General features: G+C 41.5%; 1 protein-coding gene across 1 annotated transcript in view; it reads right to left on the bottom strand.

Annotated features, from left to right (window-relative positions):
* The window catches only part of trip11 (thyroid hormone receptor interactor 11), a 32,860-nt gene that overhangs the window by 7,753 nt on the left and 5,356 nt on the right, over window positions 1-19,751 (bottom strand). The window contains exons 3-18 of the mRNA XM_051957266.1: window positions 18,455-18,565; window positions 17,925-18,227; window positions 15,855-15,923; window positions 15,576-15,741; window positions 15,074-15,400; window positions 14,311-14,355; window positions 14,100-14,194; window positions 13,530-13,727; window positions 8,440-11,472; window positions 8,177-8,317; window positions 7,150-7,343; window positions 5,120-5,283; window positions 4,871-4,974; window positions 4,059-4,158; window positions 1,006-1,087; window positions 472-586 (exon numbers count right to left, since the gene is read on the bottom strand). Of these exons, the coding sequence (XP_051813226.1) occupies window positions 472-586; window positions 1,006-1,087; window positions 4,059-4,158; window positions 4,871-4,974; window positions 5,120-5,283; window positions 7,150-7,343; window positions 8,177-8,317; window positions 8,440-11,472; window positions 13,530-13,727; window positions 14,100-14,194; window positions 14,311-14,355; window positions 15,074-15,400; window positions 15,576-15,741; window positions 15,855-15,923; window positions 17,925-18,227; window positions 18,455-18,565 (5,247 nt within the window). The remainder of the gene's footprint in view (window positions 1-471; window positions 587-1,005; window positions 1,088-4,058; window positions 4,159-4,870; window positions 4,975-5,119; window positions 5,284-7,149; window positions 7,344-8,176; window positions 8,318-8,439; window positions 11,473-13,529; window positions 13,728-14,099; window positions 14,195-14,310; window positions 14,356-15,073; window positions 15,401-15,575; window positions 15,742-15,854; window positions 15,924-17,924; window positions 18,228-18,454; window positions 18,566-19,751) is intronic.

Below are 19,751 nucleotides of genomic sequence, written 5' to 3'. Positions count from 1 at the left end.
ATGAGGCAGTATATTTGAAGCTATGGCTTGTTATGTTCAGCAATGTTGCTTGTCGCAATATTGCGACTTTGGCGCTTAAAGGGTTAACATGTATGTAACATTCTGACTATGCCACAGCAGCAACAGCTTTACCCAAAGACAACCAATGCTACTTGTATTCTTACCATTTTCTCTTACAATATCGTAAAAACAACATTATAAAATTGTTCCTTTTATTGTTTTAGCCACCTTTAAAAGGAAGAACTGAAAACGCTGTGACCATGGACATGATGATGAGCCATTTTCTTAATCATAGATATTTTTCCCCAAGAACACAGGGGACTATTAGAGCTACAACACAGCTGTACTTTTGGTTTCTATTAGCCTAGTGACTCGTCGTGCGTTTATTCCCACTATGACATAACATTTTCCGCTAACTGACTGTTTAAGTTGTTCGAATTCCCTTCAGAAATTTCACTGGAAATCTCCCACCTTATCAACATCTTCTCGGCTCAATCCCAAGACGCTTCCCATGAGCCTCAGGACGTCGGCACGCTTGGTTTTCGGCGTGTGGAAGTATCCCAAGAACAGGTTTCGCATCAGGACCCTGCAGACACAAGAATATTATCTCATGGAGTAAATCGGGATTGAAACAATGCAGACTCCAGTTTGAAGCAGCTGCAGGAATTTAAAGGGAACATTTCTTTTCATAAATGTCCTTTCAAACCAGTGCATCTACAAAACAAAGCGTTTTCCAAAGCTGTGTTTGTCGCTTAAGCAGTAGGAACATTTTTTCAACCCATAAAAGGTTCACCTAATCCTGTAATTTATCTGGGAAAAAAAAAACATTTCGAAGGCGCATAATTTCCACTGGACAGCGACAAACTGCCCAAATCAAATAAAAATGAGACATTATACAATTTTTTTTGTAGTATGACTTTCCAAAATCCCTGAAAAATAACTAAGAAATCTGGTGCATCAGTGGATTTAATCAGAACGTCAATTAAACTGAAGATAGAAACTTACTTGTCGATCTTTCCCTCTGTGCTGTTCAGGAGGTTCATCAGTTTCTTCTGCGCCTCCTCCAGCATCTCCTGTCTCACATCCACTGCAGAACAAACAGAATCATGCGACGTTATTTCATCTTTTATAGTAATATTCATGTCTCAGTTGCACAAACGGCACCAAACGTCCACATTCAGGAAAAATACACACTCAGAAAAGACTCTTCTGACCATCCAGATCTGTAACATGCAACTTGATTTTTCTAGCGGTCACTATAGCAAAATGGCAGGAGGCCAGAGGGATTAGATAAAAATGAATATATATATATTTAAAAAGGCTCATAACTAATATTTCATTTAAACTTATTAAGTTGACATTAACTGTCCCATATAAACAAACCAAAATATCTAGAGTGTTAATGAGTGCATTTTCATTGGGAATTAGAAATTGTTGAGTGAGCCAGATGGCACAATTATTGCAGCCAAATGAAGCCCACTAGCTGTAAGACAAGAACAAGTGAGTCTGACTTCTACATAAAGTAATATTCAACCCACTACAAAAAAACAACAAGATTTAGTAGCCATAGATAGGAGCAAAAAATGATTGAGCTCTTTCTGTACGAATAAAAAATATCATAGATTTTTGTTAGAAAGTATAAAATATTCTAAAGTAATTATTGTGTAAGAATGCTGAAGTTTAATGTCGACATCCTCTTAAAATATTGGCCTAAGTCATTTTTTTCAGAAAACACAAAAAAACTGAACCACACCACATTTTATCTTGATTTAAACCATTATACTACAGGGGTAGAATCGCATCATCTGTTCAACTCAGGATGTAGGCAGTTTTACCAGAGGTGGCCAGCATCATGAGATGATGATTAGGGGGGGAAAAAAACTTTCGTCAAAAAATGACTGAGGCCATTATTTTAGCAAGGCGACCATATGGAAGATCTGGTCACTTACAGGGTGACCCAAAAGTTTGGAAACAAATGAAAAGTCTATAATCCAAATAATATAATGTTATTTCAATAAATCAATACCACTGATATATTCAGAAGAGTAACAGATTAGTGTAAAACAAACATATTTCAACATGTTCATGTTTGTTTCTTATACAAAGTTGTGAACGTTTCCACCAACTGGTTACACTGGTATCTTCTGGAATGTATCTTCATTCATGCTTATGAAGGTTCCTCAAACTGGCCAGTAAATGTTGCCTCATAGTACTTTTGGATGTTTAAAATTTTTTTTTAAAACTGTCAGATACTTTACCATCAAGAGTTTTGAAATCTGACACTGATGGCCTGCATTTTGAAGTGATGCTCCAGCATACCTGGACCTTATGGTTTTATTCATTTTCTTCAGAGTTATTGCACTCGGCAAATACTATGCTTTTAAGTTATTTTATTATGCTACAACAAAAATGGGTAAAATAAGAGTGAATTCATGCACCCCCAACTCAAATAGACACTGCAGTTAAACTTTGCTTCCAAACTTTTGGGTCACCCTGTACAAAGGCTCTGAACTTCTCTACCAATCAAATGCTCTCATTTCTCTAGCCAATCAGAAGCTCTCCTCTGCCTCTTGCCAATCAAATACTCTTGCTTTCTTGAGCCAATCAAGGCTCTGAATTTCTTCAGCCCATTCATGGCTTTCTTTTACTCAAGCCAATAAAAAAGCTCCCATTTTCTCCTGCCAATCAAATGCCTCCGTATTGTCTTGCCAACCAAAAACTTAAACCTCCCCTAGCCAATCAAAGGCTCTCATTTCTTCCAGCCAATCAAAGGCTCTTGTTGTCCCTCTTTGGCCTCTAGCATCTCAAGCTCTCAGTTTTTCTCTGTGGCCTGTAACACTCACTAACTTTTGTTGTATATTTCTGTATTCTCAGTCAAGATCCTTTCACCTATTAGCCTTTTTTTTTTTGATAACTTCATTCTGTGCTGAGTTTTATATGAAAATCTTTGTAGCAATTGTTCTGTTTCATTACCATGGTAACCACAGTGAAATATGACAAAATGGCCAATAGGTGCATTCTACATAGCCTATACTACCAGCATGCCCAAAATGGGAAGTTTTGGTCAAAAGCGTAAGAAGATAAATTAAGGGGCAGTTTATGCGTGTCCGAAAATCAAGTTTTGAGAAATCGGCACTTAATTTCAATCCAGTTGTTCAAAATGAAAAAACAATTGGTTTCACAGTAAAGTTGGTGTTTAGAGGTCTCTAAAAATGTACAGGCTGCATACCTTAGCTTCAAAAAGTGTGTGCAATATGAAACTTTCAACACTGGCCATTTTTAGTACTCGGCCGGGTGAAGCTCCCCCTTAACCAGGATTTTTTAATGATTTATGAAGCAACTTGATGAAGCAAATATGCTCGACATGTCTTTTTCTGGTTACCTAGAGAACAAATGCAGACAGAATAATCTCTCATTCACACGACAAGAGGGGTCTTTCGACTATAAAATGTCTTCATAACAGTGTTGTGTAACAGTGTGGACTTACAGACCGCAGGGAATTCACTGTTCACAATATCAGCTATGGGAACAAACCCGAGCTATACCAGACATACCAGAGCTAGTCTCTCATTGGTATCAATATACAGCACATTCTCTAATCTACTATTTATAGACGCAATGCAAGTTCTCCTATAGGTGATTGATTTGTAAAGCAAATATAAAGCTTCATATCAGGTCTGGAAAAATATAAAGTCTGAGCGGTGAAAAAAAAAAAAAAACAGTCTGAGAATGTGCTGTGATGTAATGCTCGTATCTGATAACGGCAAAATCTACTGAGCGTGACATAAAAATAGATTGGAACCCAGGATAAAGGGGGATTAGAGTCTCACTTATTCAGCCTGTGATAAGGAAACAAGTCCGCTCAAAAAACACTTTAAAATATTTATTTTATTACAACCTCATGCGGACTCCTTTATGTAGCCGTAAACCTGCAAAGCTGAAGTTTTTACAGAGTTCAGTCTGATAATGCGGAACATTTATAGCGAGGAAAAAAAAAACAAAAAACTTGGAGGACATTTATGGAAGCTGGCAGGTGGAAACGCTCAGCTGCACCTCACCTTGTTTTTTCAGCTCTTCCAGTTGCTCCTCCTTCAGGTCGAGCTGATCGGTGAGACGAGACGCCGAATCTAAAGCAGCGTTGGCTTCGTCCAGGTTCAACTGACAGACAGGAAAAAGACATTTAAGAACATCTATCTGTACTGGTCTTCATTCAGCTGCAGTATCATTAAAGATATGAAAAGATCTGTAATCACTTTACGGCTTCAATGTTGACAGCACAGGTTGAATATAAATGGTGGAAAGTAACTAAGTACTGAGCTTTACTTTCATTAAGTAGCTTGATTTTCTTCTGTTTTTTATTTTCATTCCACTATAACTCAGTGGTTAATATTATACCTTTTACTCCACAACATTTATTTTACATTTTTGCAGATTTAGTTGAAGAACACAAACTACAATCAACAAAAATAGGGTGTAATATTTCAGATTTAGGTAAAAATGTAGAGATTGCTGAAGGGAAATTTACAGGTAACCCAGGAAATAAACTATTTAAAGTAGTTCAACTGCCTTTACCAGCTTTAAATTTAAAAAACTAAACACATTAATGCATCAGTAACTAATCCAGTGATATATAATTCTGAAATATGGCTTTCTGCATAATGACGACAATTACTTTTGGTACTTTAAGTGTATTTTATTGATAAAACTTTAATATTTTCACTTGGATCTAAATGCAAATTTATGAGTTCTGCTTGCAAAGGACGATTTCTTGTACTAGTACTTTTATTCAAGTACAAGATCTAAGCACTCCTTCCACCTGTCAGATACTGATAAGATGAACTGTCTGATCAGTTACTGATTGCTGGTTTACCTGCAGAGCAGATGCTTGATCTTCCAGCGTCAGAGCTTTTCTCCTCCACTCCTCCTTCTCCTTCTTGTGCTTCTCAAGTTCTGCTGAGTACATGGCTTTCTCCTCTGATATTGAGACAAACAATGAAAGTGCTACTATTATCACAGGAGAGAAAAACATTTGGCAAAACGGCACAACATAACAGATGCCACGAGACTGGAGGAGCGTTGCAACAGTCAAAGAATAATCTTGTCCGAGCTGCCGACTTGCCTTGTTGGAATTGCTCTAGCACCATCTGCAGGTTGGACAGCGACACTGCGTACTGGTTGACCTGTTCCTGAGAGGTTCTGAGTTGGACGAGAGCGTCGTCGCGCTGCTTCACCACGCCGATTAACTGCTCCTGCAGAGACTCCACCTGCATGCTGGCCTGTTGGCTGCAGAAAGGAGGAAAAGGTAAATAGAAACACAGGAAAAATTTCATGAATAATAATCTTTTTTTCCCCCAGTAAATGTCTGTAACGCAACCCTAATCAAAGAACATACAGTACCAGTCAAAAGCTTGGACACACCTTCTCATTTAATGAGTTTTCTTTATTTTCATGACTATTTACATTGTAGATTCCCACTGAAAGCATCAAAACTATGAAGGAACACAGATCTAATTCTGTAGTAAACAAAAAAAGTGTGAAATAAATCAAAACCTGTTTAATATTTTGCATTCTTCATAATAGCTGCTCTTAGCTTTGATTGCTGCTTTTCACACTCTTGGCATTATCCCAATGACAAAGTGTGTCCAGACTTTAAACTGGTCGTGTAATTAAAGAAAGAAAGCAGCATTTTCTGGCTTTACTTAACTAAAAAAATCCATAGCTAACAACCGCATATTTTAATTCAGGCGTTCTGAGATTCAACTAGACGTCTGCACCTCATCTTTGCTTCGTTTTCAAGTTTGAGAAAATCTCATCTGTGATGGGAGACTTTGGCAAATCAGATGTTTTCAAAGACAGAGAGTGGTAAAATTGTCTTATTTACAAATGCAGATGCAAAGACATTCCTTCAAACAGAAGAAAGCCAGGTTTAATGGAGGGAAATCTTGCAGGAAAAGTTGCTATTCTAGCTGTTTACACTCTAAAGCAACCCCAGAAAAATGGAAAACAGACTTATCAAAGGGAGATTTTGACACACCAAATAAAATGTGTCAATATCGGGGGGGCTTCAGAGTTGGGAGAAGTTTGTGCTTGCAGGCTGCTGCAATCTCAAATGGATTCATAGGCCCACATATACATGATATCTTTGGCATCAAAATCATAATCAGGATGACTAAAATGAATGAGTATGAGCCATATTTTACTGGTTAACCCTTTAAGCTTCAGTCAATTCCAGCCGTTTTCAGTACAAAAAAATCGCTAATATTCTATTTTTAAATAAAAAAAATTACGAAAAATACGGGGAATATTGGACGGGCATCGCGAGGTGCATTTCCTTGAAAAGAACCGATTCGGGGATTTTATACCGACTTCAGGACATGTTTTGGACAAAATAGTTTCCTGGCTTGTGTCATCTGATGTAAAAGGTTGGATTATGACCGTTTTTTGTGGAATCTTTTTTTTTGTGTATAATAATGAACCCGGAAATGTGAGTTGCGCTGTGTGCTTTGAAGCCGTGTATAGAGAACGGATGGATGAATATTTGTTTTTGTCGGACAAATGTGTTTTTCTCACCCGCTGTGGTAATCGCATCTGAAAGTGGTTTATACCGGCAGATTCATGAGAATCTAAGCTTTCCATCGGCGTATAGTGTTTGTATAAGCGCGTTTGCGGCCGTCGGACATTCTTGAAATTCCTATGCAAATTAGTAGGTGTACCGCCGGCGGTACACTGAAGCTTAAAGGGTTAATGTACTGAGTTATGCCACTAAATTAGCATTGTGTGTATGTAAGAAGCACATATGGACAGAGAAGGGAAAGGAGGGCTGCAATTTTGAAATGATCAGATAGAACATAATTCAGGACTTGCCTGCATCCCCAGTTTTTTTAAGCAGGATTTACAGCTGCATGTTAACAGTGTAACAGTGGATTTCAATGTTGTGATATTAACGATGGAGGAGCAGACAAACTGAAAATAATATGACCTAAGATAGAGAGTAGATGACAGAACTGTTTAGTCTGGGGATGAGTGTGTGATCATGCCAGCTTTTCATGTAGTCATCTAGTGTGACTACAGTATTTTAAAGACCTAAAATGAGGTGATAAAATGTAGCGACGTCTCTGGTGATAACATTTTGTTTTAGCTGAAGCTAACCTGGCGTTCTCCACGGCACTGGAGGATGTGGCCAGTCTCTCGTCCAGCAGCGCCACCTTCCTGCGCAGATCCGTCTCTCTGTCCTCTGCGGCTAGAGCCTCTCTAGTGTACGAGTCTTCAATCTCCAACAGGTGATTACGGAGCCTTTCCAGCTCCAAGTTGAGCCGCTGTTCTTTATCCCTCACATGTTGCAGCTGGAAACAACAGAAAAGCTGTTAACTGTGTGCATCTATTAAAATTCAGCTTAATAAATTCTTAGCAATTTCATATTTTCTCCAGAATTGAATGCATTCGTAGCAGGATACAGTTTTGGGGACAATAATAATGTCATTTTTTTGACATTATGATGGTTTAAAAACATGATGTAGCAGGTCAAAGCTGGCTGTGAAACAAATAGTAAAATACTATGATCTGGTCTTTCAGAAAATGTGAAACCGGAAATAATTTCCCCATATTTTTCCAAGAGAAATCTGGACAATATCAAGCTTTTTATTGTTGCCATTGGATGGAAATTTGTTGATTAAACACAATTTAATATTTTTTGACAACTAAATCAAGGCAACAGTGTGTAGATTTTGATTTGTACAATAAAAATGCACTACTATAATTATTTAACACATTTAAAGGGCCCATATTCTAGCTCACACACATTTTCACAATTCTGTTTTTTGGGTATTCCAGAAAATGTTTGCCTATATGAACACCTGCATGCCTTAATATTCAATAATCACATTATTTGTTGTCATATTACATATTCCTGCAGATCTTTTACATGCAAAAGAAACACATTTAGCACAGGAAAACCTCCCCAAAAGCACAACTATGGGCTCTTTAATATACAAAAATAATGTAATTTTACTTTGTAAAAACCAATACAGCACGAGAAAGAGAAAGAACTACAAGTACAGCAATGCACTTTCATATACTCATCTTTTCATATCTTTAGTTGAATTTGTCTTGCAAATAGCAGGTGCAAAACTTTGAGAGCTACAATTAAAAATGTACTGTGTGAATATTATCCTCCTACCTCAGTCTGGACTGCTGTGGTCTCCATTTGCTTCTGCTTGAGCGCCATCATCACCTGATCCCTCTCCTGCTGGAACAACACAGCTTTCTCCTGCATGGACTTCAGTTCATTCAGGAGCTGATTCAACTCACCTGATTTACCCTGAAGCACAAAACCAACAGTCAGTCCGAAGTACAAACATTTGAAGAATAAATAATAAAGAGAAAACACTGTTTCCAAATAAATGTCAAGAAAAAGTGAAGAGAAATAAATAGATGACTGACCTGCTCTTTGTCCTTCAGCATCTTCTCCACGGTTGCAGCCTTCTCGCTCATAGTGCTCAGTTCAAACTCTTTCTCTCTGAGCAGGAGGGAAACCTGCATGTTGGTTTCCTGCAGCGCTCTGAACTCAGACTCCTTCTCTCTAGAACGTGCAGCCACCAGCTCGTTCTCCTCCTTCAGCTTCTTCACGTCCATTTCCAGGATAAGCGCTCGCTCCTTCAGGTTGGTCACGGCCTGCTTCAGCACCTCGTTGTCGTTCTCTCGGTTGCGTAGCGACTCGCTCACTTGAATTAGCTGGTCTCCTTTGGTTTTGATGAGCAAGTCTTTCTCCCTCACCGACCTCTGCAAAGCATCCAGTCTCTCTCTGACCTGCCGGGTCTCCTCGGCCTGACTTCTCTGCTCGGTCTCGGAAGCGGACGCCGAGTTGGAGAGTCGGTGGTTGTTCTCTTGAAGCGTCCTGATGGTGTTTTCCCTCTCGGCCAACTGCGCTCGTAGTCGTGTAAGTTCCTCCTGCAGTTTGTCGCCGTTGACAGGTGAAGCCGTCTGTTGGGTCGGAGCTTCAGCTGTGAGGGAGGCTGCACTAGACTGAGCGACTTCAGGAGTCTGTGCGACGCTGTCCAGCTTCCCCAGCAGGACGTCCTTAGTGGAGCTGAGCTGGGTGATGGTCTGCTGGACCTGAGCGAGCTCCAGACTCAGACTTCCCAGCCTCCTCTCCTTCTGCTCGTAGCTCTGGATCAGCCGAGTGTAGTCCACCGAGAGCTTGGAGCTGCAGTCGCTGTCAGCTGACACCTGACTCTGCAGTTTGATCAGCTCCTCCTGCAGCTGAGCCGACTCGTGCTGCATGTTTTTAACCGTCGTGATCACCTGCTGCTTCCACTCCTCCATCTTCTTCACCTGCTGCTTCAGCGTGTCCCTCTCCGACAGCAGCTCCTCAAACTGGTTGCTGCTGACGCCTCCAGAACCGGCGCCGGACTCTCCTCCTGAGGACTGCAGCACCGTCACCAGGGTCTGGCACTTCTGCGTCAGCGCGTCGATCTCTATGTCCTTCTCCCGGATAATTCGAGACAGATTCTGGATGGTCTCCTTGAACATCTCTTGGCTTCCTGAGGGGTCGCTCATGTTGGAGAGCCGCTGGTTCTCCTGCTGTAGCTTCAACAGCGCCGCCTCCTTCCCCGCCATGATATCCATGAGGCGGTGATAGTCGGAACGGAGCTGGCTGTTCTCTCTGGTCTTCTCGTTGAGCACGGCCAGGACCTGCTCTCTCTCCACAGCGAACGCCTGCAGCTGCTGTTGTAAGAACATGATGTCCTGGTTGTGTCCCCCACCCATCGACACTCTGGCATGAAGCGCCTGGATTTCCAGATCCTTCTGCAGGATCACCTGGGACAGTTTGCCCACTTCATCGCGAGAAACCACCAACTGATCCAGCTGTCTGGTCAACGACAGATTCTTCTCGTTCAGTTGGCTGATCTCCGTCTCTTTCTCCTTGATGCCCTTCACCAGTTTTTCTATTTCGACTTTAGACAGGTCGTGCTTCTCGTTGCCGTTCTCCTGATTTAGAGACTGGGTCTTGTCCTCCTGCAGGATGACGTCTCCCTGGACGGGTGGGGAGTTCGCCCGCCCCCGACTCTCACTGAGCTGATCCACCGTCTGCTGGAGGTGAGTTATCTCCTCGTCTCTGGCGTGGATGAGTCTGTCGTAGTTGAGCGTGGTCTGCTGGTGGCGAGCGTGGGCCTGTTCCAGCTCGCTCTGCTGAGCCTGCAGAGTCTGCTGAGACAGAAGCAGAGACGCCTGCTGCTCCTCCAAGCTTCTCCTCACAGCCTGGACCTCCTCATCCAGACCATTCCTGGAAGATTTCAGCTGGGTGATCTCCGTCTCCAGCTCGGTGATGATGTCCAGAGTCCTGGGCTCAGCCAGAGGCTGAGGTCTGCTCTGCTGATCCCTCAGCCGATCAATCTCCTCTTTCAGGTGGCTGTTCTCCTCCTTCATGCCTCCAAGCTGTTTGTCCTTTTCCTCCAGTGCCTGTTTGAGACTTTCAGCCTCCTTGGTCATGACTGAAATACTGTTCTCCATCTCCGCCTGTAAGTCTGCAGCGTTTTGTTTTACCGTCTCCATGAAGGCGTCTTTCTCCTGCAGCAGATCCGTCAGCTGCTTCTGCCCCGCGACTGTGATCGAAAGCATCTCGTTGGTGTCTCTGTGGTCGGACGCCAGCTGCTCCATGTCTCTCTTCAGCTGAGATATCTCCATGTCTTTGTCCTGGTTTAGTCTGATGGCGCGTTCGTGCTCAGTCTGTAAAGCCGAGGCGTCCATGGATCGAGCTCGAGTCAGCTCCTCGATGGTCTGCTGGTACTGTTTCACCTGCTCTGCTAGTGTCCTCTCCGCCTGAGTCAATTCGCCTTCAAGCTGGCTTTTCTCAAGTTTTAATGCTTCAATTCTAGTGTCTTTCTCTCTTACAGTCCTGTTTAGAACAGCTTGGCTTTCCTTCAGCTGCTTGGTTAGTTCCTCTGCTTTACCCAGAGTCTGCTCACTGTCTTCCTTCAACCTCCTGTTCTCCATCTTCAACTCATAGTCCTCAGACATCACCTTCTCTTGAGAGCTCTTCATCTGATCTAGTTCTCTCCTGAGGTCTGATAACTCCTTCTCTTTCACTTCACGCTCCTCTTTAGCTCCCTGTGCCTCCGGTACCTTCTCCTGGCCCAGATTCAACTTTGCTTTAGTAGCAGATAACTGCTCCTCCTTCTCCTGCAGGATCTTCTTCAGCTCTCCGACTTCTTTTCGAGCGTCTCGGCTCTGCTCCTGTGCATTTCCCAGTTTGCCCTTCAGCTCCTTGACCGTCTGCTCCAGCTGCTGTTTGCCCATGTGCAGGTCATTGAGGGTGAATGCACTCTGGCTCATTTTCTCTTTTTGGTTCTCCAGCTCTTGCTCCAGCGACTTTTTCTGGTCCTTAACTGTGCTGAGCTCTGCAGTCATTCTTTTCAGCTCCGCATCGGCTTCTTTCAGCTGTCCAGAGAGCTGCTCCTTCACCGAGATCATATGCTGGAGAAAACAAAAAAGACAAAATACAAAAAAATGAACATTTCCCTCACTGTTTTAACAAATGTCCCCTTTTTCATCCATACCTTTATGTTTATGCTTTGCATTTAAATGTTTACAGTTGTTGCTCAGTGCAATGTGTTGAGAGAAAAGTCACGAAGGTTGTGTATCTTTGAGCATTTAAATATCTAAATAAATAATACAGCAATGTGAGAGATGACATTGGGTTCTAAAAAATCCAAATGGAAGGCGATTGTCCATCTCCTTAAACATGCATGTAACAATTACAGCACATAACACCAACGATATGACAAGTAATGAAGCAGGACGTCAAGCAGCAGGGCTCCAGACTGCATCCAAAATGTTCACATTTGTGAACTTTGAGAGTGTGATAATTCAACTTTCAGGTGAGTGCTTTTATAACTCTGGTGGCTCTGTCAGTCTGTCCCAGCTTGGTGCATGAAACAAACTGTTGAGTTGTTGTGTGTTAAAAAGATAAAAGTGATGGGTGCCCCTGTAGCTCAGTAGGCGGAGCAGGTGACTCATAAGGAGGAGATATAGTTCCTGATGCAGCGGTCATGGGTTGGAGGTTGACCCATGCTACACAAAAGTAAAAAAAAACAACTTAAAAGATAAGATGATCTGTTGATTATTTAAAAAGAAAATGAGGGAAGAGGAGGCGGACAGAGAGAGGTCCGACACAGACACACCTGATGATCAGAGGGCAGGTGGAGGCAGGAAGATATTGAATCGATGAAGGATAAAGCAATTCATTCACTTACAGCCATGGCCATAAGTTTGGAGACAGCATGACTTACTATGTCTGTTTTGATGTCTATTACAGAACATAGCTAATATTTTTTGACAGCACCAGTTTAATTAGTCACCAAATCAACAAGGGATATAATATTATCAATAAATTCCAACAATTGGAACAACTTTGTTCCCAAAACATAATATTAGAAGAAAATAACAAAAAATGCAGCACTTTCACAACCAAATTTGGTAAGAATAACAAAATGACACCAAACTCTTTTGATGTTTTTTTAAATATGAAACTTAACATAGTTCTCAGGAGTTGTGTACTGTAAGTGACAATTTTGAGGTATTTTCTAAGATTCACAAGCGTTATGTCCAAACTTATGGCCATGGCTGTACAGTGGCTACTGCAGAAGTAGGGCCTCAAAATTAAATGAACATTTCAGCTTCAGACCCTTACATGAACACCATCTACTGCAGGATTTACACTTAATGTGGTCTTCTCGTGAAATACGAAGCGCACCTACATGTGCTGTTTTTTTCCACTAATTGAAAAGACCACATGGAGAAAAAGTAAATCACTCGGTTCAATCTGGGACAAATCTGAGGATTAATTAGAAAAAATTAGAACGCATACCTGCCCGAAAAAACTGCAGCTTTCAATGTGGGGCGTTTAGGGAACATCTGTAAATGTGGTGTTTATCGATAAGCAGATGACGTGTTTTCCCTGAGACCAGGTGGGAGGCGAGACCAAAAAAATGAAAAGTTATTCTGAAGCCTTGTGCCCTGAAAGTGGAGTAGTGTCCAGTTCTTAATGGCTCCAAAGAGAAAACTATTTGGCTTCTGATTTTTCTAAAAAGGCCCATTCATGCTTTCTGCATTATGTAAACTTTACCATCGGCATAAAACTATGACGGCCCACACGGACTCCTCTGTTGACGTTTGTGTGCAGCCTAAAATTTGTGGTTGCGTTGACTGTACAGCAAATAAGTGACTTATCATTGAAGAGTTGTGATTGTAGTCATCACTGCTGTCCTTATATTTGTACTAAAACACAGTGGGAAGTTCTAAACTCTCTAGGAACCCACTGCACTGTTCAATCTGTAATTAGCACCACTTCTTCTTGTAAAAAGTGCACAGCCTGCCTTTTAGAAACATTCACAGAAGCCTTGTGTGCTTTTCTGTGTTTAACATGAGGAGAAATGTGACCGTATGCTTGTCAGACCGATGTGTGCATTCTACTGTGCAATACAAGATGCTGAGATGAAAGAAACGAGCGAAACAATAAATGAAGAGCAGACCTGCGTTGCCTCCTGGTTCTGCTGGTCCAGCTCCTCCAGCTCAGACAGCAGGTTGTCTCGTTCCTCCTCAGCGGCTCTCAGGACCTTTTCTCTCCTCTCCAGCTCCACTTTCAGATCCTCCACTGACTCCGCTGCACCAGCTTCAGTACTGCTGATTATTTGTTCTTCTGCTACTTTTAGTCTCTCGTGCAGATTAAGCTGTGAAAAACATGCACAAAAAACAGGATTGACACCTCAGGACTTGTTTTTTATGCGATCAAATACACCTCAGTTGTTGAACCAATCAATAAAAGAGCTTTGTCTTGTTCTCTGATGCGTAAAAATCAATATTTCATTTGACATTTTTTTTGCTACTCTGGTGAGAATTTATCTTTTCTTGTCTTACCTCCAACTTAACACTAAAAATCCACTTAAAAACTACAAGGACAAAGAAAAAAGTGTTGAATCAAACACTTATTTTTAAAAAAAAGTACACAACATAAGACACTAATTGCATCAATAACGCCATTACACATTCTAAGGACAGCTGGTAATTCAACAAAATGTTATTTTTGCAGCCAAAAAACAAACCTTTTCTTGTTCTAGGACCTCCTTCTCTTGTCTCAGCGTCCCAATAATCGTGTTCAGCTCTAAGATGTCTGCATGCTCCACTTCCTCCTTTGGTTCTGCCTGAAATGAAAGTCAAAAGAAACATTAGACTGGAGGCAAATATTACAAAACTCAGAACTTCAAACCAAAACTACATATAGTATGATGAAGTGGATGCTGTTTATGTTCATACTCGCCTCAGGCAGGCTTTTCAGTCTCTCGATTTCTTTTTCTGCACCTAGAAAGTGGAAATTTTAGTTAGTATGTAGACAAATCATGACTTAAAGCAGGGGGAAAAAAATGACAATATTGGGTTTCTACACTATGCAAATATTATGAGGTTATTGAAAATGAAAAAGACAAAATAATATGTCACCGTAAAACGGGGCTATAAGGGACAGCGGGGTAATAAGGGACATTTTTCCGGAAAATGTTTTAAATGTAATTCTGCGGTTTTTACCTAGATTTCTTTAAGAATTCCTGGATAATTGATAAAAACAACACAAAACCGCATCCTGCTCAACATAAAAACCGCAGAATTACATTTAAAACATTTTCAGGAAAAATGTCCCTTATTACCCCGCTGTGCCTTATAGCCCCGTTTTACGGTACATACAAAGTATACATATGTAAATATATATTACTCAGAAGCCATAATTTAACACTGCCAAAATTTTAAATATATGACATCAATTGTCTTATATGTGAGGTGTGTTGTTTTTTTTCCTTTTTCTTATGCATTTTAAACCTTCCCATCTCTTTTAAAATAATCAGCTTGGAAGCATTTATTCATTCATACACCTCTGACTGACGCACTTTACTGTTTGCACTTGAACAGGTTAGCACAGAATTTTCTTGTACATGTACAATTACAAAGACATTCAATTCTATTCTGTTCTATAAATAGGAAACACATCAGTTTAGAGTATCTGTACTCAGCACATGTCAAGCTCTACCTGTCAGGTTGCTTCTCAACATTTGGATCTCCTGTTCTAGCTGGGCTTTCTGCAGAGCTTTCCCCTCCTGCTCCTGCACTCGTGTCTGGAGCTCGGCCACCGACGCCTGCAGCCTGGTGTAGTTCTGCAGCAGCCCGGCGTTCTCTTCCTGGGCGTCATCCTTCTCCAGCTGCAGCGAGACCTGTTTCCTCTGAGCCTCCTCCAGGCTGGCGGTGAGCTCGGACAGCTGCTTCTCACGCTGCTCTGCTGCTTCCTGCAGGGACCGGATGGCTTTCTGGAGCTCGGGCAGTTTGAAGGCGTCTGATGAGGGACTGGCTGGACCCCCACCTGGAGAAATAAATTTAGAGAGGAATTTAATTTGTGTGGTACCGAGATGCTTGATTACAGCTGAATATTTGGCATTTAAGTCATGATTTCTTGCTCAAATCCATGAATTTCTCTCCTTTCCATGTGTTTTCTTTTTGTCTAAAGTTTCAAGAATAAACACCAAAGGTAAGCTCACCGCTCTGGATCTGCTCCTCCAGCTCCTCTATCCTCTCCTCGTACTCTGCCAGCTCCTCTCGGTGTCGCCGCGAGACGTCGGCCATCTTCTGCCGCTGGGCGTCCTGCAGAGCTGCCAGTTCGTGCTGATGTTCGTCCACCTCACGACTCATCTCGTCTCTTAGCTCCTGTTAAAAAAAACAAAAACGGCAGCATCGAAGCTTGCAGTCAGTGTCTGTACTGTCTGAGTAGCATTTATGCTCTACTACAATGGATACTGGAAACAAGAAGAAACTGTTACCTTTATGGTCCGTTGCAGTTTGAGAATCTCACCCTGGTCGCTGTTACCTGACCCTGCTGCTGTTGATGCCTGCAACAACAGCATAAACTCAATACATTTAATAATATGACAACTTTACAGCTCTGGCTCAACATATATTTCAAACTGAAGCTTGTTTTCAGAAAGATGTGAGAGAGAAAGAGTAAAAGGGGCCAACCTGAAAACAAAAACCACATGTTCTCAGTCTTATCTAGTCAAACAGATAGTTTGCTGTAAGTGGCTAAATTGGAAAACATCCATCAGTGACATTCCTGCCTCCACCACAAGAGATTTAAGATCAGTGCCTTGATTTAAATTTTTGTCCTTCAGTTTAATCAGAAACATCTCATTAGACTGATCCTGAATAAAACCTTTCAGGAGAACCGTTTGTTTAAAGGGATGATTTCTGTGCAGTTGTCTGTAAATGAAAGTGTCATATTGCTGCAAAAATACTTCAATATGTTCAATATTTGCATTCACGTGAGCACCACACAACATTTTACCCACCCTACTGGACCAGAGAGATGGCAAAAATCTCACAGACGACTGTGTCTTAAAACCTGGACAAACAAAACCAAACTGCCTATAATCTGAGTGAACCAAACATTGGAGTAACTGGAAAAAGCCTGATCTAACACTTGAATGTGCATCTGAAATATTCTCTAATGACAGTCTACGGAATGTGGTGACTGACATGCTGTAACCTAGCTTGGAAAATCCAAACTGAATCTCCTATCTCCATGTTAGGAGATACAGGAGAGTCAGTTTGGCATTGGGCGAATTGAATCGCGTTTCAATCCCGGTACAGTTTGGTACGACCAATCATAGCACGGGAGGCGGGAGTAAATGCTGCGTCATCTTCAGCGCCTCGAAGATGATGCCGGAGGAGGAGGAGGAGGGGGGCCAAAGCGAATCTTTTTGTGGTCTCTTGGCTTTTTGGATGGCGTTAGTCGTTGCCTCTTTTCACTTGACGTTTCCGACGATGAGGAGGCAGTGGATGGCTCGTTACTTTCGGCTTCTTGCCATTGTTTGTACAGAGGAAAATCCCGTTCCAAACATGTGAGTACATTTAAGCAACTTTTACACATACGCACCGACTTGGTTTGGCTCCGATTTAAAGTTATTCCTAACACCGCTAATCGTTCGGAAGGACTCTTTTGTTAGCCTTTTCAAAAATAAGTGTTGTACTTGAGAGTACCCCGTGTATTCGCAGATTTTTGTGACAAAAACGCCAGTCATCATTCACCGCGACGCTTTCTCGGCTGCATGCCATTGTTGTTTGGACTACATGGACTTCAAGGTCGATTTGTTTGTGCGTCACATCCGTGTTACGCTGATTGGTTCTTTCTCGTTCAAGCTGCATTCGTTAGCCCCTCCTTTTTGAAATCGTCTCCTATCATCACAATCCCAGACTGCCTTTATTTGTATTTATATTAATACATAAATAAAGTCAGTCTGGATTTTCCAGGCAAGCTGTAACCTTCATGCAAATCTACTAAATCGAAGAAAAATGATTATATATGGAGGACAAAGTACATATGGAAGAGTAGTCTAGCTCAGTGAATGTAAAATGTCATTACACGGTGCTCTCATCCCTCTTTGCTCTCCACATCTCTACATTTTCAAGCCCACTTTGCTACAGAAAACCACATCAAGAACACTTCGAGTACCAACCTGTCGGCTAAAAATGACATGTTTTGACAAAGATTTGGCAGATTTAGTTCTTTTCCTGAATTGCCTCTCTGCTTTTCACACAAAAAAAAAGGCTCCCACATCACGACTTTGCAGTAACAGTGTTACTGCACACATGCAAGACAACTGTGATTGGTTGAAATAAATGCAAACAATCCAGTGTGTGTTTTACCCATACAGCAGAATGATAACAAGGTGCTGCCAGACCATTCTGCAGCTCTGTGGAGACACGTCTGACTATGCCAGAAAAGGAAGTCTGTGATACACAATATTGGAATAATGAACTGGACAGTGTTCTTTAATGTTCAGAGTTAACATCCTGTAAACCATCTGTCATTGATAAATCCTCCCATATTTCACCTGAGACATTCGCCTCCAGTGAGCCACTTCTGCCTCCAGACGCATCACTTCGGTCGACAGCCTGTTGATCTCCTGCTGCGACCAGAGGACGTCGCTGAGGTCGACTTCGTCGCCGTGGAAGCCCTGGTGAGACCCTGAGGGACGCGACAAGAAGGCGGAAGCAGAAGAGGAGGTAGTGGTGGAGGAGGAGGTGGTGACGGGCAGCAGCGCCGGGCCGACGGAGGCCGACTGGGCCGACTGCTGCAGCTTCTGGACTTCTTCCTGGAGTCCACTCTGCCGAGCTTTAAGGTGACTGATCTCCACCTGGGAACACACAAAAATATCCAGTTATCATGAGCATCACGTCCACAATCTGTTCCAAAAAGACCGAGCTGCTGCAGCATGTATATGAAGGTATTCATGTATGTTCACACACCTGAAATCCTTTGCATGCTTCACTTTTATAGCAAAATCTGAAGTAATAGCAATTCATGTTTCTACCTTTTCTCTCTTTACAGCTATGTGTGATGTAAGTGTGTAACTGTGCGTACATCTTTCTGTTGCAGAAGCGTCCTGTACTCTGCAGACTGCTGCTTATTCTGGATCTCTGACGCCTCCAGTTTTTCCTCAAGCTCTGCATGAAGCTTCCTCAGTCTGTCGTACTGCAAGAAACAGAGTGAGGAGACGAGAGTCGATAAATAAAACAGAAATATGGGGAAAAGTAGCCTTTACAGAAAGGTCAGAGGTTGTTTTCAGGTACACAGCAGCCTTACTGGAGCTTAGAGAGATGGTAAAAAGTGTTTAAATTGGATGAATGATTGTTATTACAGTGATCTACAGCCGATTGTAAAGAATAAAGATCATGTTACCCCACATTTTTCTTATTGCCAACAAAACTCTTTCTTAAATCTTCTTTTTAAAAAAACACGTCACAAATACAGTATTTAGTTTCCTTTTCCAAAAGGCTAAGTAACTTCACAAATGAGCTGGACTCTGTGGCTTTCAGCAGCTGATACAGGACATTTGTTGGGGCTATTTTTAGCCACAGATTACACATTTGGTGCCCCAGTGAGTGTTTACAACAGCAGGACGGTCGTGTGTGTTCGTGGTAATATAAGAACATGTCATTTAGTGCAACAACCCTGTACATTTATGTGTTTTTAACAGTTTTGAGGGGAAAACTGAGCTCTATGGCACAGAAGAATAAGCAATACTTAGTTCTGGATAAACACACTTGACACTATTTTCAATTCGTTGTTGTTTTCTGACTTTTTATGTTATTTACTGACATGAAGAACCAGAATCACCACCTTACACTTTGCGGTTTGTCTCTGCCAATCAGTTCACATTCATGTCTGATCACAGTAAAGTCCAAAATCATCATCAAATCAGCATCTGAAGAAATGTGAAAAAATATTCACAACTGCTACAATCTGTTCCTGAGTTACGGTGTTTTGCAGAACATTATAATCTACCAGTAAAGTTGACCTTTTGGATGTAAAATGTCATCACTTTTATTACACATTTGTGTGAAATTCTGTCATAATTTAAGCCAAAGAATTCTTGAATTATGACCAGAAATGTATATTGTGACCTCTAAACAAATCATTTCCTTCTTGACTTCAGTGAACATTTGTGCCAAAGCTTTACTTTTCTGGTTCATTTAGTCGGGACAGTGCATATTAATGGACAGTACATACATGATGTAATGGAAATATGCCGGAATTAGCTAAATGCTAAATTTAATCCGTAGTCCCCAACAAAAAACATAAAAAACACTCAATACAATACAATACAAATAACAATAAGAGACATTGAACATATGCAAACACACATATACTCCTAAAA

This window comes from Acanthochromis polyacanthus, chromosome 1 (genome assembly GCF_021347895.1).
Source record: "Acanthochromis polyacanthus isolate Apoly-LR-REF ecotype Palm Island chromosome 1, KAUST_Apoly_ChrSc, whole genome shotgun sequence".
In the NCBI taxonomy this organism is placed as follows: domain Eukaryota; kingdom Metazoa; phylum Chordata; class Actinopteri; family Pomacentridae; genus Acanthochromis; species Acanthochromis polyacanthus.
Note: the sequence above shows the minus strand (reverse complement) of the source record. Positions and strands in the feature narration are given on the sequence as shown.